Source organism: Centroberyx affinis, unplaced genomic scaffold, assembly GCF_046629955.1.
Source record: "Centroberyx affinis isolate AG114_WGS23_722 - 3 ecotype Tasmania unplaced genomic scaffold, CSIRO-AGI_Caff_v1 ptg001932l_1, whole genome shotgun sequence".
Classification (NCBI taxonomy): domain Eukaryota; kingdom Metazoa; phylum Chordata; class Actinopteri; order Beryciformes; family Berycidae; genus Centroberyx; species Centroberyx affinis.
This window is the reverse complement of record NW_027280293.1, coordinates 161694-179885: the sequence shown is the minus strand read 5'-3', so window position 1 is coordinate 179885 and position 18192 is coordinate 161694. Positions and strand designations below refer to the sequence as shown.

General features: G+C 42.7%; 1 protein-coding gene across 1 annotated transcript in view; it reads left to right on the top strand.

The window, feature by feature from the left end:
• Positions 1-15320, top strand: part of map4l (microtubule associated protein 4 like) — a 54669-nt gene extending 39349 nt beyond the window's left edge. The window contains exons 8-16 of the mRNA XM_071530494.1: positions 495-563; positions 1150-1412; positions 5565-5624; positions 11004-11096; positions 13363-13444; positions 13528-13643; positions 13902-14094; positions 14978-15099; positions 15252-15320. Of these exons, the coding sequence (XP_071386595.1) occupies positions 495-563; positions 1150-1412; positions 5565-5624; positions 11004-11096; positions 13363-13444; positions 13528-13643; positions 13902-14094; positions 14978-15099; positions 15252-15320 (1067 nt within the window). The remainder of the gene's footprint in view (positions 1-494; positions 564-1149; positions 1413-5564; positions 5625-11003; positions 11097-13362; positions 13445-13527; positions 13644-13901; positions 14095-14977; positions 15100-15251) is intronic.
• The last annotated feature ends 2872 nt before the right edge of the window (positions 15321-18192 follow it).

The window sequence follows — 18192 nt, the reverse complement described above, 5'->3', positions numbered from 1 at the left end:
GTCTGGAAATTGGACGGACTCCAAGACGAGGGAGCTAAAAGCCATCCGCGCAGCAAACGAGATTAATAGCCACATTACTAATAATAGGGGAACTGGCCACAGGAGCTCCTCATCCACCATTTCTCTTAAACAATAACAAGTGGCATCTTCCGTCATGTACCTTAAAGGCACCAACCGGTCTTGCCTCACCTGTTCCGGACTGTCATGTCATGCGTGAACGCATTCTACGTGGAAATTTTACAGATAGTAGCTAATGGTGTGAACAGGGAAAACCACTAGCGCTGGCTGGAAAAGTTAACATGGCAATCTTATGGGTTCTATGTGTGAAAGTGGCTATAGTTAAACAAACTATGGCATAGCAGGAAGTATAGACATTGCATGGTACAGGTTCACAGTGTTATGCAGTATACTGTTATATGATTGATTGAGTCAAAGAACTCATTTTATCTGTATCAGACTAGTGTAAACCTTCTGTGCTTTCTTCTCTACCACAGCTAGCAAGAATGACAAGGCTGAGAACAAGACAGCAGAGGCCAAGAAACCCAGCACTCCCAAGACTACAGGTAACAACTATATGTGCATATACAGTCAATGGCAAATTCTGTCATACTTTGGTATTGTCTTTATGATGTGTACTCTTGGAAGTCTGAAGCTTCTGGTCAAATGTGCTAAAAATACCAAAGAGACAACATCCTCTTTATGACAGGAGGTAACAGGGTTTATGGGAAATGTGGTCTTCATTTTGAGAAACACTAGCAACAACAAAACCACTGACTTCGGATAGTGGCTACCAATCATCTCCACCATGGTCTCATTTGTTTATGAGAGGTATCAAAATTTATTTTGCAATGACATATTGATGTTTAAAAATGCTACACGTAGCACCTTTAAAAGGGCAATAAGTATGATTTTTACAGCCCCATAACACAAAATGACTATAATATATCTGTGAGGGGTTGATGGGGTTCTCGGTCAATGCCAATGACTCAATGATGACTCATACTGTATCCCCTCTTTCCTTCTCTCTATCTTGTATGGTCTGACTTGTTCCTTTCTCTATGGAGTATAACTGGAAGTTTGTTTTTGTAAATTAGTATTTGTGTAATAACACTGCTCTCTCTCCCCAACCCCTCTCTCCTGTCTCTGTAGCCACCCGTCCTCGTCCTCGCCCGGCCTCCACCGCCACTCCCACCCCCCCGGCCGCCACCACTAACGGCGACGGCCCCGGGCACCGCCGCCGGACCATCACCAAACCCCCCGTGCCCAAGCAGACCCCCCTGGAGAAGAAGCCGCCGGTGCCCCGCGCTCCGCGAACCCCCCGGCCCATCAACGCCCCGACACCGGACCTGAAGAACGTCCGTTCCAAGATCGGATCCACTGACAACATGAAGTACCAGCCTGGTGGAGGAAAGGTAGGAATAATCAGGAAATAAAAGCAATGTCTAGAAATGATTCAAGCCTAGAGAGCAATGATGAAAGTTTCCTGGAATGTTGTAGAATGCTTTTCTTGTGTGAGCCGATGATTTGGTATTGGTTGCTGGTATTATCAACAGTTGGTACGTATCTTATAACTCTTGCAGAAGCCTTCCTCTACATTGGAACCAGAGTGGCTCAAAGAATCAATGAGTCTGCCCTTGAAAAGATAACACAGTGTAAAATATCAACTTGAACAATGAATAGCAGCCTACTAGTCTGTTAACAAGTACTGTAGCCAGTTTGTGACAGTTCAGTGAATTGACGTGGTTCAAAAACACCTTGACACTTGATTCGCACCTGCTCACAGAAATTTCTGATTTTGATCTCCCATACTAGAGATGAGTTTGTCTACATTCTGCAAGCATCTACAATCATCAGGCTACTGGATCCTGCTTTGTTGCATTGTAAAACAGATTCAGAATGTATATGCAAGACTAGGTACACCAATTTATATTCACTGGCTTCATATAATAGTTACGTAGCTTCCCCCCCCATATAAACTAATGATCAGCCATTTACTGTGCTCTTCAAACAACAAGACTGCATGTAAATGCTAAAAAGTGAAAACAGAGCCACGATTTGTTAATCAGTGAAAATGCATTTTGATCAGTCTTTACAAGAACTGTTTACCCCTTAACTTAAAAACTTCAAATGTGTTCCTTAGATCAGTGGTTCTCAACGTGGGGTCCGGGGACCACCAGGGGTCCTTGAGGGGGTTTCAGGGGGTCCCCAGCAAATTGATGAATTGTTAAACTTCACCATTATTTAATTTACTAGAAGTTAACACAACTAGAGAATGTAGAAGAATGACTGTTTTGATCATAGTTTCACTGTTGTCTCTCTACAGATAGTCATGGAATTCTGGACAAAATTATATCTAACCATAAAAATATTCTCAGATTTGGGTCCGAGAGACTAAATCTCATCAAATAGGGGTCCGTGGCCCTATAGTGTGCTAAGTTATGGGTCCTTGATATGAAAAAGATTGAGAATCACTGCCTTAGATCCTGATACAGCTGTAAAAAAAAAAAAAACCCCAAAAAAAACAAAGTTGGTGTCTAGATTAGGGGGCTCATGAATAAAAACAGCGGTAGATCATTAGACACTTTGTCATGGGGTCTGTCCCCGAATGCACCGGAGCCAGTCGGCTTTTTGCGAGCCTCTACTGCGGTGCTGTCAACATCTTCTGCACACGTCTGCGCTATGTATAGCAGCGTAGGGTGGTGGAGCTGCGGTTAGCGTCAGGGGGATTAGCTGGGGAGGGATGAAGGGGGGTGGGGGGGGGGGGGGTGGCATACTCGGTGAAAAAAAAAAATGTCGGAATTAGCATTTCTAATTAACTGGAGACTTAAGGTAGCTGAGAGAATATGACACCACCCCCCCCCCCCCACCCCCACCCCCCCTAACAATCGCTTTGTTAAATGCAATTAAAAACAGCGCCTTAGTCGACAAATAGAGTGCGATTCAACACCACGCACCAGGTATGACTCAGAAACACCTCACCTCCACCGCAGACGCACTCTTTTTCGGAGGTCATTACCCATTACAGGCTCATTAAAGAGAGGACAGCCATGTAATTCTTCGTGTTTACTCGTCTTACCCTCGCTTCTGTCATCCATCCTCTCTTATCTTTCTTCCGCTTCTCTCCGTCTCCCTCTCTCTCTTAATTCGACGTGTCACATTCCTCGGCGTTCTCCTCTCACCGGCTCTACCGTCCTCGCTCTACCGTCCTGTCGGCTGCACCTGTATCTCACAGCCGGCCACTAACACACACACACACACACACACAGCCTGGCACGGATCGACACGGCTCACACACCTGGATGTGTTTGTCCTTGTTCCCCCCCCGTTCCTTCATAGTTTGTGACAGTGTGACTCGGGGAAAAGTTTTACGTGTCAGTTTGAATCACAAGCATATGCTCTCCGTCTGCCCTGCCGTTTCTCATAGAGCAATGGCTCAATCACGTTCTTTCTTTCTTTCTTCTACTTGCTGCATTATCCATTCTTCCCATTCTTTTCCGTCATTTTCTTACCTTTGTATGGTGTGTTTTATGTTGGTCTATTTTAGGCATTAAAAGCTGACTCACGTCTCGTCCTTTTTGCGCAGCTCACTCGTATCCGCCCTAAAGTCTGCAGCTCCTTTCTTCTCCTCAAACTATCTCCACTGCTATTTGGAGATGTACACATGAGCGAGAGGTGCAGATATAGCACCTAGAGGCCTCTTTCTATACATTGAAATAGACAGATTTCTTTTCATATTTGCCACATTCATACCCACACCTTCCATAACCTGCTTCCCTGCTCGGTCACACTGGATACTCTCCTTTAGCAGGCCGGCATACACCAGAGGCAGGCTGGGTAGGCGATTGGCATGTCCAGCACAAACACCAGATCACCCCCTTTATTTCTCCAGAGAAGATGAACTGAGCATACAGGATTTTTTTTTCAGCCATGCCCTTGCTTCATATTCATACAGTTGCACATATTAGTCTTCTACCGGTGGCCACTGGGAGCTGCCATAACTTTATATTTTACCATGGCTTGGACCGGAGTCAGACTTGGGTCACATTATAATTGCTTGAGACTTGACTTGATGCATGAAGAGAAGACTTGAGACTTGACTTGACTTGGGTTCTGGTGCCTTGGGACTTGACTGTGACTTGTACTTTGACGCCTTGAGAAGGTTTCTAAAGTCTTGACTTGAGATCTTGTGTTTGTGTAAATGACTTAGATTGAAAGTGATGAGATTTGTTCCAGCAGACGACTGAATTTAAATTCTGGTTTCTGAATTTGTATGGAATGATTGAATTTATTGAAGTTGAAACTGATTCTAGAAATCAAACTCATGATGCTCTTATCCTATTAAAACCATATTGCACTGAAAAGTCCTAGATATTTAGTTTTATCTCAATTATTAAATTGATACATGACATGACTAGACTTGAGACTTGACATTAATGACTTGGGACTTGACTTCAGACTAACTTGGGACTTGAAGAAAGTTGGCTTGGTCACACCTCTATATTTTACACAGCAGCAGAGCAGGCAGCAGGTGTTGTTACAGTCAGACTTTCTCCTTGGTAGCATCACACTGTCAATTACTGGGGACAGTTCACTTTTCCCAGGCAGATCTGCCATGTTTTCTGGTTACAGGTATGCTGTTGCCGCGTCGTCTGCAAATCTTTTCCCTTCCATTTCAAAGACAAGCTCCTTCCTCACCACTCGTCCTGCCTGTACGAAAAGGAGTGCACCCGCTGACACACACACACACGCACACATATATCACCGTCCTGAATCACGATTGGTGGTCCTGACTCATTCTCTCTCCAGTGTTGTGATATTGGATTCGTTTATCTATTATGTATTCTAATGTATTCCATTCAACAGAAGCTCATTGGTCTAACAACCTTTCCATCCCTCAAGATTTATGAGTCTGACTGGTGTGTTTTTCTGAACTGCGTGCCCCAGTATGGTGACGATTGATTGGTCCAACTAATTGTAACCTAATTATCATGTTTCCTCATTGGTGGTTTGTGGTTGCCTAATAATTCTCTCACTGTCCATTGTCCTGATATGTGATTGGCTCTTGTCATCAACGCATACCAGTACATATTTTATTGGTGCTAATTAATTGTCTGGTTCATATGCACCAACATCACAACCCATATGTCTCTGTGTTTGTACATTTGATTGTTGGTTCTAACATATATACCCTGTTTATTATCCTTCCATTTGCATCTTTACATCTGATATTTTGCTCCTACTAATACTATACCCAGCGTCTCTCAATGTGATTGGTGAAATTGGTGAAAAATGATGCATACACCCCAAGATCCTTCCAGTTGATTTAGCATAATGCTCCGTACATCTCAGTTTGCTTCTTTTTGATTGGTTAAAATGACCCATACAATCATATGCTCCCCTTTTGATTGGTTGTAATGATCCATAGCTTCATCTGATTGGTCCTACTGCTAACCCACATATCCAGTCTCCTTCCATTTGATTGGTTCCCATGCCCCCCACCCCCTCATGTTGTGGCGTGTGGTTGATTGGAGGTTGTATTGACCTTGGGGTGGTTGTCTCCCCAGGTCTCCTCCACCCAGAACAACAAGACATCCGACCCCTCCACCCCCGCCGCCAAGGCCAGAGTGAGTCCCTGCCATCTGCACCCTCGCACCTCACACACCGACACGTCCACCCACCTTCTCTCTGCATTCACCTCATACAGCACCCTTTCCACATCCACCCAGCATATGGAACACCCTTCTATACTTGGGGGAGGGTTGGCGGTTTTGTCAAAACAAATCCAGTCCCTATAACTTTAAAGGTGATGATACACAGGCAAATCTTTAGGCAAATTTGGGGCAAAAGTTTCCAGCAATTGACAGTTGGAGGCGTGAAAATGGATGAAATAACAGATACTGCTACCATCACTGTTATCTTGGCCTCCTCTTTTCTACTGAAAATGTAATAATTTTATCATTTTTTCAAGGTTATCCACTGGAATTTCATAACGCGTATTATAGGCTACCTAGCTAGCTAGCTAGCTTGCTAGATTAAATGTTATCTAAAAAGAATCACAGCTAATACTTCCTAGCTGTGTTTACTATTTAGTAGCAGTTGAACCATTTTGAAAATATTTTAGGCTGAGGACAGGTCAACTGACCAATTTTCTTGTCTCTGATTGGTTGGTGTTTAAACCTTGCCAGCAAACCATGCTCTATCTGAAACTGCTACATTGTTTTCAGTGAGAAAATATTTCCAGCAAAATTTGCCAGCACAACAATGGATTTATCTGTGCTTTTTGCAATAATTTACCTTCCCTGGTGTTCATACCTGAACACCAGCCTGTATGTAAAAGTTTTGGAGTTGTTGAATGAATATATTAAGCAGTAGGATGGTTGTGTGATACGACTGGGAAATCTCTCAACATTCCAGTTAAAAGCCCTTAAACAGGCTGCTATGGCCAGTGTGAATCTTGAACTTGTACACACATCCGCCGATAAACCGTTATCCACTAATACATAGTCATAAATAATAATAATAATATGACAATATTTTCTAAAAGCAAAGTTTACAAGCTGCTTCACAATCAAGGCAAATAAAAGACACAAAAAAAACAAGGTTACACAAAAATAGGAGAGTGGCAATAAAACAGGGTAAGATTATACCAACAAGACACTTTCTCATCTCTGCATCCATCCTACTCATATACAGCATTTATACACAGCTCCATCCTCACCACCAAGGCCAGAGTGAGGCCACATTACCTACACTATACTCTATACATGATTCATCATCCACCAAGCCTACACCCTTATACATCAACCCCAATACCTTTATACACAATTCTGTGCCTATTAACACCCTCACCTGCACCTCACATACTCTACATCCACCGTTATCCCATTATAAATCAGGGCGGAGACACCCTCAATGTGCACATACTGAACAAGACATTTAACCCCACCCTTGCTGCCAAGACAAGGCTGAGGCCTAGTTTCACTAGGTTTGTGAAGGGAAGAGCACACTATATCACCTAAATGAGCAAATCAGAATGTCATGCTATTCACTAACTGTGCACAATGAGCTGAAAGCTACCAAACAGCGCTAGTCTAAAAATAAAGCCTCTTTGCACCTGTTATGATCATGCTTATGTAAATGATATGACACGTAATATTTATTTATAGGCAAGGCCATGCAAATCGAATTCAGTATGTCATCGTCATTGTTGCCATCGTTGCGGGACACAGGCATCGTCATCAGCAAGGTTTTCCATCCTAGAATTTGAGATTATAAAGGATAGTATAGGATTGTAGGATTATAATCCTACAATTATAAAGGCTGCTTTTGGGCATAAGGGTGCCAGCCTTGGTGGATAAAAGCTGAAGCATGCAATTTGCGCTTTTAAGTGGTGAGGAAGGGGGCTATTTGCTTGCGCAGTGCTCATTTTGACGGCTTGTTTGCGCCACAGCTTCATTTGCAAACATTTCTCGGTGAATAAGAAAAAAAAACGCAAGCAACTGAGGTACAAAAAAATGCATAACTTGCACTCACAACACAATCTGTATAATATGCACCTCCATGTTAATATATCTACAAGCTTATACCTATAAACAACACCTTTATCAGTAAGGAGTCCCCATCTTTTACACCTTCACCTACACCCTATTGCTTCTAGAGATGAACACACTGTATCTGTTGGCACTACAAAGTGTTCCATTTTTTTTTTACTTTTAAACACTCAATTTGATATTTCAAATAGAATTTTAAGAGCTAACATAACCTAAGCTAACATCATGACTGCCCATCAAAACTACAAAAAAAAAAAGATGTTCATAAAAATTCATTAACTTGAATGGGAATCTATGAGAGGGGATGTGTGACTACATCGCTGGTATATTTTTCAAGCTTAGCCCTACCTCTACTCATACACATATACATCGGTCCATATATGGTCTAAAGCAGATCAGCTAAAGTACATCATTATACTCCACCCAGGCTGTCCAAGGTCAACTGAATCCCTGCCATCTGTACCCATTTACATTTATCCCTTGATACACTATTGAGCTTTATGTACAGTATGTTATATGCATCTACCCAAACTACAATCTTCTACACCATTATCATCATCTACCCCTGTATATCTACCCACATTTTCCTCAAGTACTGAGACAGTAAAGGGACATTTTGACAGTTTGAGTATTACTTGGGTCTTTTTCTTCACTTGTAATAATGCAGGGAAAAGATTTTATGCTTCCTTCAGTTTCCCTGAAATAGCATTCCTCATTGAAATCAAGGGGACACAGCATCACAAACTTGCTGGTACTCTAGTTGTGCTGCTCGAATTCAATAAGGATTACTTACAATGTTGTACAGAGAGAAAAAGAACGAGAGAAACCTGGACTCTGTTTACAGGCGGCTGCTGCTGTGTGTGTGCGTGAGTGCATGTGTGTGTGTGTGTGTGTGTGTGTGCACTAACAGCTCAGTGAGTCATCCTTCGTTGGTGCCACCTGCGTCATCATGCCATTTTCAGCTTGGAGAGAGAGACTGAGACAGAGAGAGGGTGGTGGGGGGGTGTCTGGCGATCGCTGCAGGGCTTTTGAAAATATAGGCAGGGAGGCAATGAAACTGATATCACAACACAAAATGCTGGGAATCGGTGATGTCATGCAGGAGAGGGGCAGTGGGCGGGGTGAGGGGTGGGGGTAGGATCCTCTTTGAGTCCTCGGTGTTGGAACTGCATTCTTTCAGAAGATTGGCCCGTTGGTCAATTTACCCATTAGGTGTTGAGAACATAGATGCCAAAATCGTCCACGTCTCTAGAAGATCATTAGCTTCAGTGCTCCATGCTAACACTTTAGCATACACTGTGTTGAGTGATAGTAGGCTCCATGCTAACACTTTAGCATGCACTATTTGTAGGGCTCCATGCTAACACTTAGTATACACTATGTTGAGTGATAGTAGGCTCCATGCTAACACTTTAGCATACACTATGTCGAGTGATAGTAGGCTCCATGCCAACACTCTAGCATTCACTATGTCGAGTGATAGCAGGTACCATGCTAACACTTTAGCATACACTATTTGTAGGCTCCATGCTAACACTTTAGCATACACTATGTCGAGTGATAGCAGGCTCCATGCTAACACTTTAGCATACACTATGTCGAGTGATAGCAGGCTCCATGCTAACACTTTAGCATTCACTATGTTGAGTGATAGTAGGCTCCATGCTAACACTTTAGCATACACTATTTGTAGGCTCCATGCTAACCCTTTAGCATACACTATGTTGAGTGATAGTAGGCTCCACGCTAACCCTTTAGCATACACTATGTTGAGTGATAGTAGGCTCCACGCTAACACTTTAGCATACACTATGTTGAGTGATAGTAGGCTCCACGGTAACACTTTAGCATACACTATGTCGAGTGATAGTAGGCTCCACGCTGACACTTTAGCATACACTATGTCAAGTGATAGTAGGCTCAATGCTAACACTTTAGCATACACTATGTCAAGTGATAGTAGGCTCAATGCTAACACTTTAGCATACACTATTTGTAGGTTCCATACTAACACTTTAACATTCACTATGTTGAGTGATAGTAGGCTCCATGCTAACACTTTAGCATGTACAATATGTTGCGTGATAGTAGGCTCCATGCTAACACTTTAGCATGTACAATATGTTGCGTGATAGTAGGCTCCATGCTAACACTTTAGCATACACTATGTTGAGTGATAGAAGGTGACATTTAAAGTAAGAAAATGAGAACTTGTAGCAGCTCTAAAAATAAATGGCAAGTAATCTTAAATATATACGGCTAAGTCTGGACATTTTGTGTACGAGATTGGTAAAATTTGCATGAAAGATGATGCAGAAATGATATAGGCCTAGACTAGGCTACTGTTTTGAACTACCAGGGACTACTTTTTTCTGTTTCTATAGGACGTGAATGTGGTGGGCAATGGGAGACTGTGTACAGCTAAAAATCTCTGCGCAGTGGATGAATACCCGGTTGCTCGCCTGACATAGATCCAAAAATAAACTTGGTTACATCAGCTTTACTGAGTTGATGGCATTTCATTTCTAAAATTTATTAATCTACAGGCCACATAATAAAAACCACAAAAAAAGATTGTATTACTCATAGGTCAGATGTCTTACTTTAACTCAACATAGTGTATGCTAAAGTGTTAGCATGGAGCACAGGAGCCAGTGATCTACCAGGGACACATGGATGATTTGTTTGGAGCTGGGTGCGCAGTACACTGTGGGACAGGCTGGCAGGGCAAGACATTACTCCAACAGGCTGATATGCTTTATGCACGTGGTCCATTTGAAGTATCTAAAACGAACATCTCATATCTTTTATTTTCCCTTAGTCATTTCGGCATTTGCTTCTATGCTTAGAACATGAGATTTGCACAAAACCACTGACCATCTAATGCAATATTCCGTTGCATCTGTCTCTCTTCTAGTGTTTGTCCTATGCTTTTTTTTTCCTTCTAGCATTAATCAGTGCTGTTCTTTGGAAGAGATCTGTGATTATCAAGGGTCCTCATGTTTTGGGGGCTCATCTTTTTTTTTCTTTAGAATTCTCTAACTTTTACTTTAACATGCCATTAGCTGTGCTTTTATGTAAAACTAGAATTCTTTAATAATGTCCCAATTTAATAATGTCCCAAAACCATTTTTGCCAGCCTTGCTCATGTGGCTGTAAAAAAAATCAGAGAATTGTTTCAATTGAAAAGCCATAAATGCAATCATGCAATCACTATGAGGAAATATTTGACCTCTACACATTTTAATGACAGTAACTTCCATATGTACTGCTCTGTTTCCTGTTAACCTAAGCTGGCGGCTGATCTGCTTTTCTCTGCTACTCTCTTGTCTATCTGTCTGCCTCTTACACCTGCCTGCTTGCCTCTTTTCTTTCTTTCTTTCTCTCTTTCTGCCTCTCTGTCTTTCTCTCTCTCTCTCTTTCTCATCTGTGTGTCCGCCTGCCTGTCTCTAGGTTCAGATAGTGCACAAAAAGCTGGACTTCAGCCATGTCACGTCTCGCTGTGGCTCCAAGGACAATATCAAACATGTCCCTGGAGGAGGCAATGTAAGTACTGCTGGAGCTGGAGACAGACATCTGGTTAGGGTGGACGACAAGACTGTACCCTAATTCAGCTGCAGTTAGGCAATCCTGCTCAAGTATAGATCTGATCATTCCACGGCTATATATAAACAGGGAGAAATCATAAGGAATCCCATGGAGTGAACCTGATTTGGCTGCATTTACACAGGGACAGAAGACAATTCTTAAGCACACAGATCTTTTCTTGACTGTTTAGAAAGGGCAACAGGCAACATTCTACACTCTTTATCCTTGTTTAGACACACATGCGATACAAAGAGCTAGAAATCAAATCAATTTGATTTAGAACCAGTTTTCTGTGCCTGCATAAATCTTGTGTTAGCCACCGAAAATCTCATTTTCATTTTTTTTTCTTGGAGAACCCAACCTTAACAGTTGGATGGAGTGGAAACTTTGGTGCTTAACTGGTTCAAGAAATCTGGTAGTGTCCGTCCATCAGGGTGGAGATCAATTCGATTTCAATTGAAAACATTCAGGAGGCGAAAAAAAAAACCTTTGCATGAGAAGGTTATTATATCCAATATGCTATGAAGGAACTTAGGAACTTAGGAATGTGCTATAATTAGCAAATTAATTGCTGTCTGTATTTGCATTTTGGATTGATTGAACTTACATTGAACTGACCCCACCCTCCCAGATGTTGTTCCCATCTGCTCTAACCACCTGCTGCACTATCATATTCCAGCTATGGGTTGCTCTCACTATCACCATTTTGCTTCTTCACATGAATTAAACCAAATGCAAAACGTATACTGAAAATGGCTGTACATTGAAGCTATGGCACCAAGTGAAAGCAAAGGATTGATCAGAAAAAGATACTTATTGTTCCTTTGAATTACACTGTACAGTTTCAATGCTTAAGAAACATGCTCAAACTGGATTCACACAGGCACAAAATGCAATAATTGTACCGTACTGTATGTGGAACAGCCCTTATGAAGCCCCTATAAGGTACTAAGACAACAGAAAAATAATATACAAATATCAAAGGAATAGTTTAGGAATATTATAGTGATACCATATGGGATAAAACATACCAACAATACAACAGTACAATCAGGTCACTATAAACCTGCTAAAAAGTCACTATTTAGGACCACAGGTGAAGCACTGTTAGGAGCAACGTGAAGCAGCCTCAAGTGAATTATTGCTTTTAGAAAATAGTGGTAACAGACCAATGTAATAAAAATAGAATGCAAATGTTCAAGAAATCTTTTCTTTTTTTTAATCAGCACTAATTAAATATTTTCTCACCTGGCAATGCAGTCCTTGAACAGTAGCTAAACAACACATAAGCTGATTTTCAGTTAGTGCATTAATATTTAAATCAACTGATATGCGGATGTGTTTATTGGGTATTTTATACTGGGACTTCCAGTATGACTCAGCGAATCAGAACTGAGGACCAGAACTATCTGTGTCAGAGCAATGTGATTGATCACCTCAGCTGGGTTCAAGGTTCAGAATTAAAGATGTTGACATCACATTTCTACTCGTTCTAATTTTGAGATCAAAATTGATTAATTTTATGAGTGAATCCCTTGTCGATTCTAGAGCTGGGTGCAACTATTAACATATCAATAAAAGGCGTGTGTCATTTTATAAATAATGCTTACTTTGTCTAGTAGTTGCAAATAACTATATACAAGTAAATAATGAATTTATAAAAGAGATACACCTACAGAGTGTATGTGAGTCATTTCAACATTTGACTGTCTGAATACACAATCTCATCTGTCCCACGCGTAAAACACTGTATGGACAGCCTCGTCATTTTTGTCTCTTGGTGTGATATGTAAACACTGCATAATCACCAATGTAAGAAGAAGAAGAAGAAGAAGAAGAATATAACCTCAATTTATATTGGACAATACAGAGTTAGAATGTGCTTTACAAACAAATGACAAGTAAAAGCCAATAGCATAAGCAATAAAAAGACTGCAGAGGAATAAAAGAGACAGTCATTGAGAATAAAACAAGTCAAAGAAAATGTATCATGTTGTTGTGTACTTCATTCTCCTACACACTCCATTGCGTATTGTACAGATTTCCTCCTCTGCATAATAATGAACGACGATGGTTTTCTGAACAGGCAAGAGTGGACAGTGAAGTTTGGATGCATTGTACCGTGAGAAGGGGGATGAAAGCAGGAGACTCCCATCTATTTGTGGCATCTTTATGAATTAGTGAAGCATGAGGAGGCTACATTGTGATCTTGCCTCTTACCCAGGTGCAGATCCTGAATAAGAAGGTCGATCTGAGCAAGGTGACGTCCAAATGTGGCTCCAAGGACAACATCAAACACAAGCCAGGTCAGACTGGAAACAGCTGTGTTCAAGCCTAGTTAACACCATTCTGTTCTATTCCGATATTAACCTCCTTCCCTTTGCCCCAGGTGGTGGTGACGTGAAGATCGAGTCCCATAAGGTGAACATCAAGGCTAAGTCTAAGATCGGATCAATGGACAACGTTGGGATGGAGGCGGACAACGGAGAAGCCAATGGACACAAGGTCAAGGTTTAACACAGTCAATAATATACAAGTGGGACATTAACCCACAGTGTACCACTCTGAGAATGCTGACTCACTGTGCTGTGACAGGCTTACACCACTAGATGGTGTGGTAGCATGAGAGTGTACTATATTAAACCCTTGTCTGCTCTGTATGTGTGTGTGTGTGTGTCTTCACAATTGTATGCCTGCCTGTGTGTGTGTGTGTGTGTGTGTGTATTTGTATGCGTGTGTCCCCCTGTCTGTGTGTGTCTACAGGAGGAGAAGGCACAGGGGAAGACATCGTCACCCCCGAGCGGGGCTCCGACGACAGGACCGGCGAGCGTTGCCGCGGCAACCGCACCGGGAGGCGTTGCCAAGGAGAACGGGGTGAAGGAGGTCACACCGACTCCGTTCGGGGGGGACGGACTGAGGGAGCCCCTTAGCATGGACAAACGCATCCCTGAGACAAGTCAGTGTCCACACACACACACACACACACACACACACACACACACACACACACACACACACACACACACACACACACACATACACACACAGACACACACACACTCACTCACACGCACTTTTGATGCAGTTTTACCTCGAGGGAATTAATCTACTGTGTGTGCATTTTCATTTGCACATTTTATGGGCATATAATATCCATAATAAAAGAGAAAACAGTAAATAAGTAGATACTATGGGTGTGTGTGTGTGCGTGTGTGTGTATGTGTGTGTGCGCCCATCCTCTACTTCTTGCACTATTAACACCACTGGCATGATACATTCAAAACAATGTGATCATTTTATTTGCAGATTCATCTTGTGTCACGTTGTACAATTAGATAAGAGGTAAAAGAACATGTGATGACCATATATATTAGAGGAATGGGGAAATTGTGTGTGTGTGTGTGTGTGTGTGTGTGTGTGTGTGTGTGTGTGTGTGTTAGCTTGATGGTGAAAATTGCAGACACTTTTCTGCTAGTGGAAATTGGACAGTGGACTTCTGCCACCCTGTGGTTGCCTAATTCAACCTAATGGATTGCCGGCTGTTGTTATAATGTGATAAAAAACAATAATGTTTTATTAATTTGTTCATAAATCATAAGAACCGGCCCTGGACAATAAAAGCCTATTACCCACAGACCATCTGGCTGGTAAAATTTCCACTCCGGAAATTTCCACTCTGACACAAGTTGGGGCCTACCATCAATTGTCTCCCCCTTTTTCATCCTTTTTCTCTCACCTCTCTCCCTCTTTTTCTGTTCATTTTACTCTCTCCTCCCTTCCCTCCCTCTTTCTTGTCCCCTCCGCAGATTGAGTCCCAGTGGCACGTCGATTTTTGGCAGGAAACGCACGGCGCTCGCCCACCTGCCAATCAACCTACCAACCAACCACGGCGCAGTCACCTCCCTCTGGCCCCGCCCTTCATCTCGCCCACCGCAGCACCGAACTGACCAATCGCCTCTCAGTGTTTCTCTGGGGTCCGCCTGCCAGCTTCCCGCTAACCAACCCTGACCTTTTTGACCTCTTGACGACCTTTGATTGACCTTTGACCCTGCCTACCGCAGAGCAGAGCACTTCCTGTTTGTCCGTGTTTCTCTGTGTGTGGGGTTCCACCAGCTTTTCTCCTGCGAGCGTCCCCCGGTACCCGCTGGCTCCAAAGCCCTGAAACCCAAACCCGAACCCTAACGACCCCACCACAGTCCCCCCCCACTAGCGTAGTCAAGGGTATATGGAGGTATGCGAAGCGTTTTCTCTGGGGTAAATAGAGTATTCCCACCTGTTAGCTTAATTACTGAGGAACATATAACCGGCCTCCCAGAGGTTCTGAACCCTGGCCTTGGTCCCAGTTCTAGGCCTTCACGATTTGGCCCAGAACCACTTCAATCTTCCAGCCGTCTTCCCAGGCCCTATCCTTATTACCTATGCTAACCCTACCTTTAGCCCTATCTCCTTTTCCAGTCCATTTCCACTTAGCCCCAGACCACACGAACCAGCTGAGGGCTAGCTACTTAGATAGCCAGCTGGGCTGACCGATAAAGGCCCGAACAGAACAAGGACTTTTGGCTTTAAATCAGCACATTCCAGCCAGCAACTATGTCCAAATCTATCTACTGTACTACACAATGCCTCTCTTTGGTTATTCTATAGCTCACTCATCAAACTTTATCTCCTTTTGTTACCTCTCTTAGCACCATTACAGCATTTTGTTTCTTCCATATTAATTATAATACACAGTATCTCTAATATTCTGATGCTCACAGCTAGCAGTGATTGGCACAGAGGACGAGGGCTCATCTAGAGTAGAGTGGAAAAGATTGGAGGTGATTAGAAGTAGATCTGAAGAGAGAGTTCAAAATCATTACAGAGGAAAGCTTCCAGGATTTCAGCGTATTTAGGGCAGTGAGATGCTCTAACGAATGGCTACAAGTCAGTCAACTTGTCACTCAACAACTACAGTCTTAGCAAGATCATAGTATGATGTGGTCAGTAAGAGGGCTAAGATCATCACTATGGTAAACGTTGAGAAAGCTGGGAGCAAAGTCATTGTAGGAAGCTGTATTGCTGGCTCCAAAAGCATTTGACATTGAACACAATTGTCCGAAGGCAAGTGTTCGAAGTTGGCTCACAGCATTTGACCTCGAAGCAGCAAATATGACTTCAGCCTGAACGATCGGACTTAAACAGGTGTATTCAGCCGTTTGACAGGAGTGTTTAACCTTGGAGTGAACCTGCTAGCTGGTGCAGCTGTTGTTCAAGTGACATCAAAGCATAGTAAAGCTAGTGCCAAAGATATAGCTGCCCATAGACTGCTGTATAATTCACTATATCACAATAACATGACAGTGAAATGCCGAAACCTTTTGTTGTTAATCAGGGTATGCACAGGTTTATGGAGTATACCACCACTTTCTGGGCATATATACGTATAGTGTACTTAACCGCTGTTCACACCCGGCTGGGGAAGATTCAGATCAGCCTTGGTCACATGGTTTTAGCACAGGTTCACAAACGTCAGTGTGTTTGTAAGCACGCCAGCCCAGTTCAGCCTGGTTCGGTTTGGTTTGGGTTGAGCAAAGTTTTAAAAAATACAAAAAAAACTCCAAAGTGACATACCTAATCCAATATAAAACCGATTAAGGAGTAACTAAACCAAACCCAAATCTGTGTAAAGCCTGACATCTATTGGTAAAATGCCTGCTACGGAAAGTGCCATCTGCTATTGGCTGATCTTTGGTGCCAGGTGATGTGACCTTCTATAGAGTACAACAGGTGGTGATATCACCTAGCACCAAAGATCAGCTAATAGCAGATGGCCATTTCAGTAGCATGCTTTTTACTATTAGATGTCAGGCTTTACACAGATTTGGGTTTGGGGCTTAGTTACTCTTTAACCCTTACCTTTTCTAACTGAACTCTACATGAGCCCATATCTTTAAGCCTAAATTTCCAAAGGGCACCTAACCCAAGTCTCCAACTCAAACCTTTTGTATTACAGTATTTGGGGCCCCTAAGGATCTTCAGCCGTGGGGACTAATTTCCACTCTATAGCCCCATGATTAATTCTTTAGCTTTATACTTAACTTTCTCAATAAGCTGATATTTCCGCCAGGCATTCAACCCTGCTCTCCCACAGTGTCTAACTATTTGGGGCATCAAACCAAAACCACTGTGTATCTTATGTGTTTTGGGGTCAAGCCCCACTTTTAGCCCTACTGTATCTTCATAACATTGACCCCAAACCCCCATGTATCTTTCAGAGTGAATCTGACTCTTATACCCCCTCAACAAACTCCCCTATGAGGGACCCCAGCAGTCACCCTGAGCTGTAGCTAGCATATGCAGTCCACCAGGTGTGGCTATTAGAGACAGACAGGCAGCACCCTTCTTCTCTAGCGCATGTGGCACTTCCTGGTCATGTGGTTCACCCCAGTGGACAGGGGGCGGGGCTACAGAGCCACGCCCTCTCCTTTAAGTCCTCCTACTAGCCAATACGTCTTAGATTCCCATCTGTAAAACGTGGTTACTTTATTCACACACACATATACAAGCACACACACAAGCACAGATATATATATACACGTAAGCACATACACGCTTGCTTGTGCGCAGGCACATATACACACAGAAACATACACACACACACACACACAAAACAGAAATCAGCACTCTACAATAAAAAAAAAACAGTATGCTATTCATAAAAGCATTTCTCTCTGTTCTAGAACGAAACCCACTCTGTATTGTGTTTTGATGGTCTATGCTGATAGTGTTAAAAACGATGACGAGCTGTGTCGTTGTGTTGTTCCCATCATAGTCATCGTCAGACATCTTCATCATAGGAGGCTCACCTCATCCTGCCTTCTCCCTGTCCATTTCCTCTTGCCGTGTTTCACTACAGCTCTCAGACAGCAATACAGTGATCTTAGCTGGGAACGCCTCCTGTTACAAATGCATACACATGAACTACAGATAGACAGAGAGCGATAGGACAGAGAGCGACCGCGGGAGTTTGATCGAGAGGCAAATTCAGTTGCAGGAAGTAATCACAGAAAGTAAT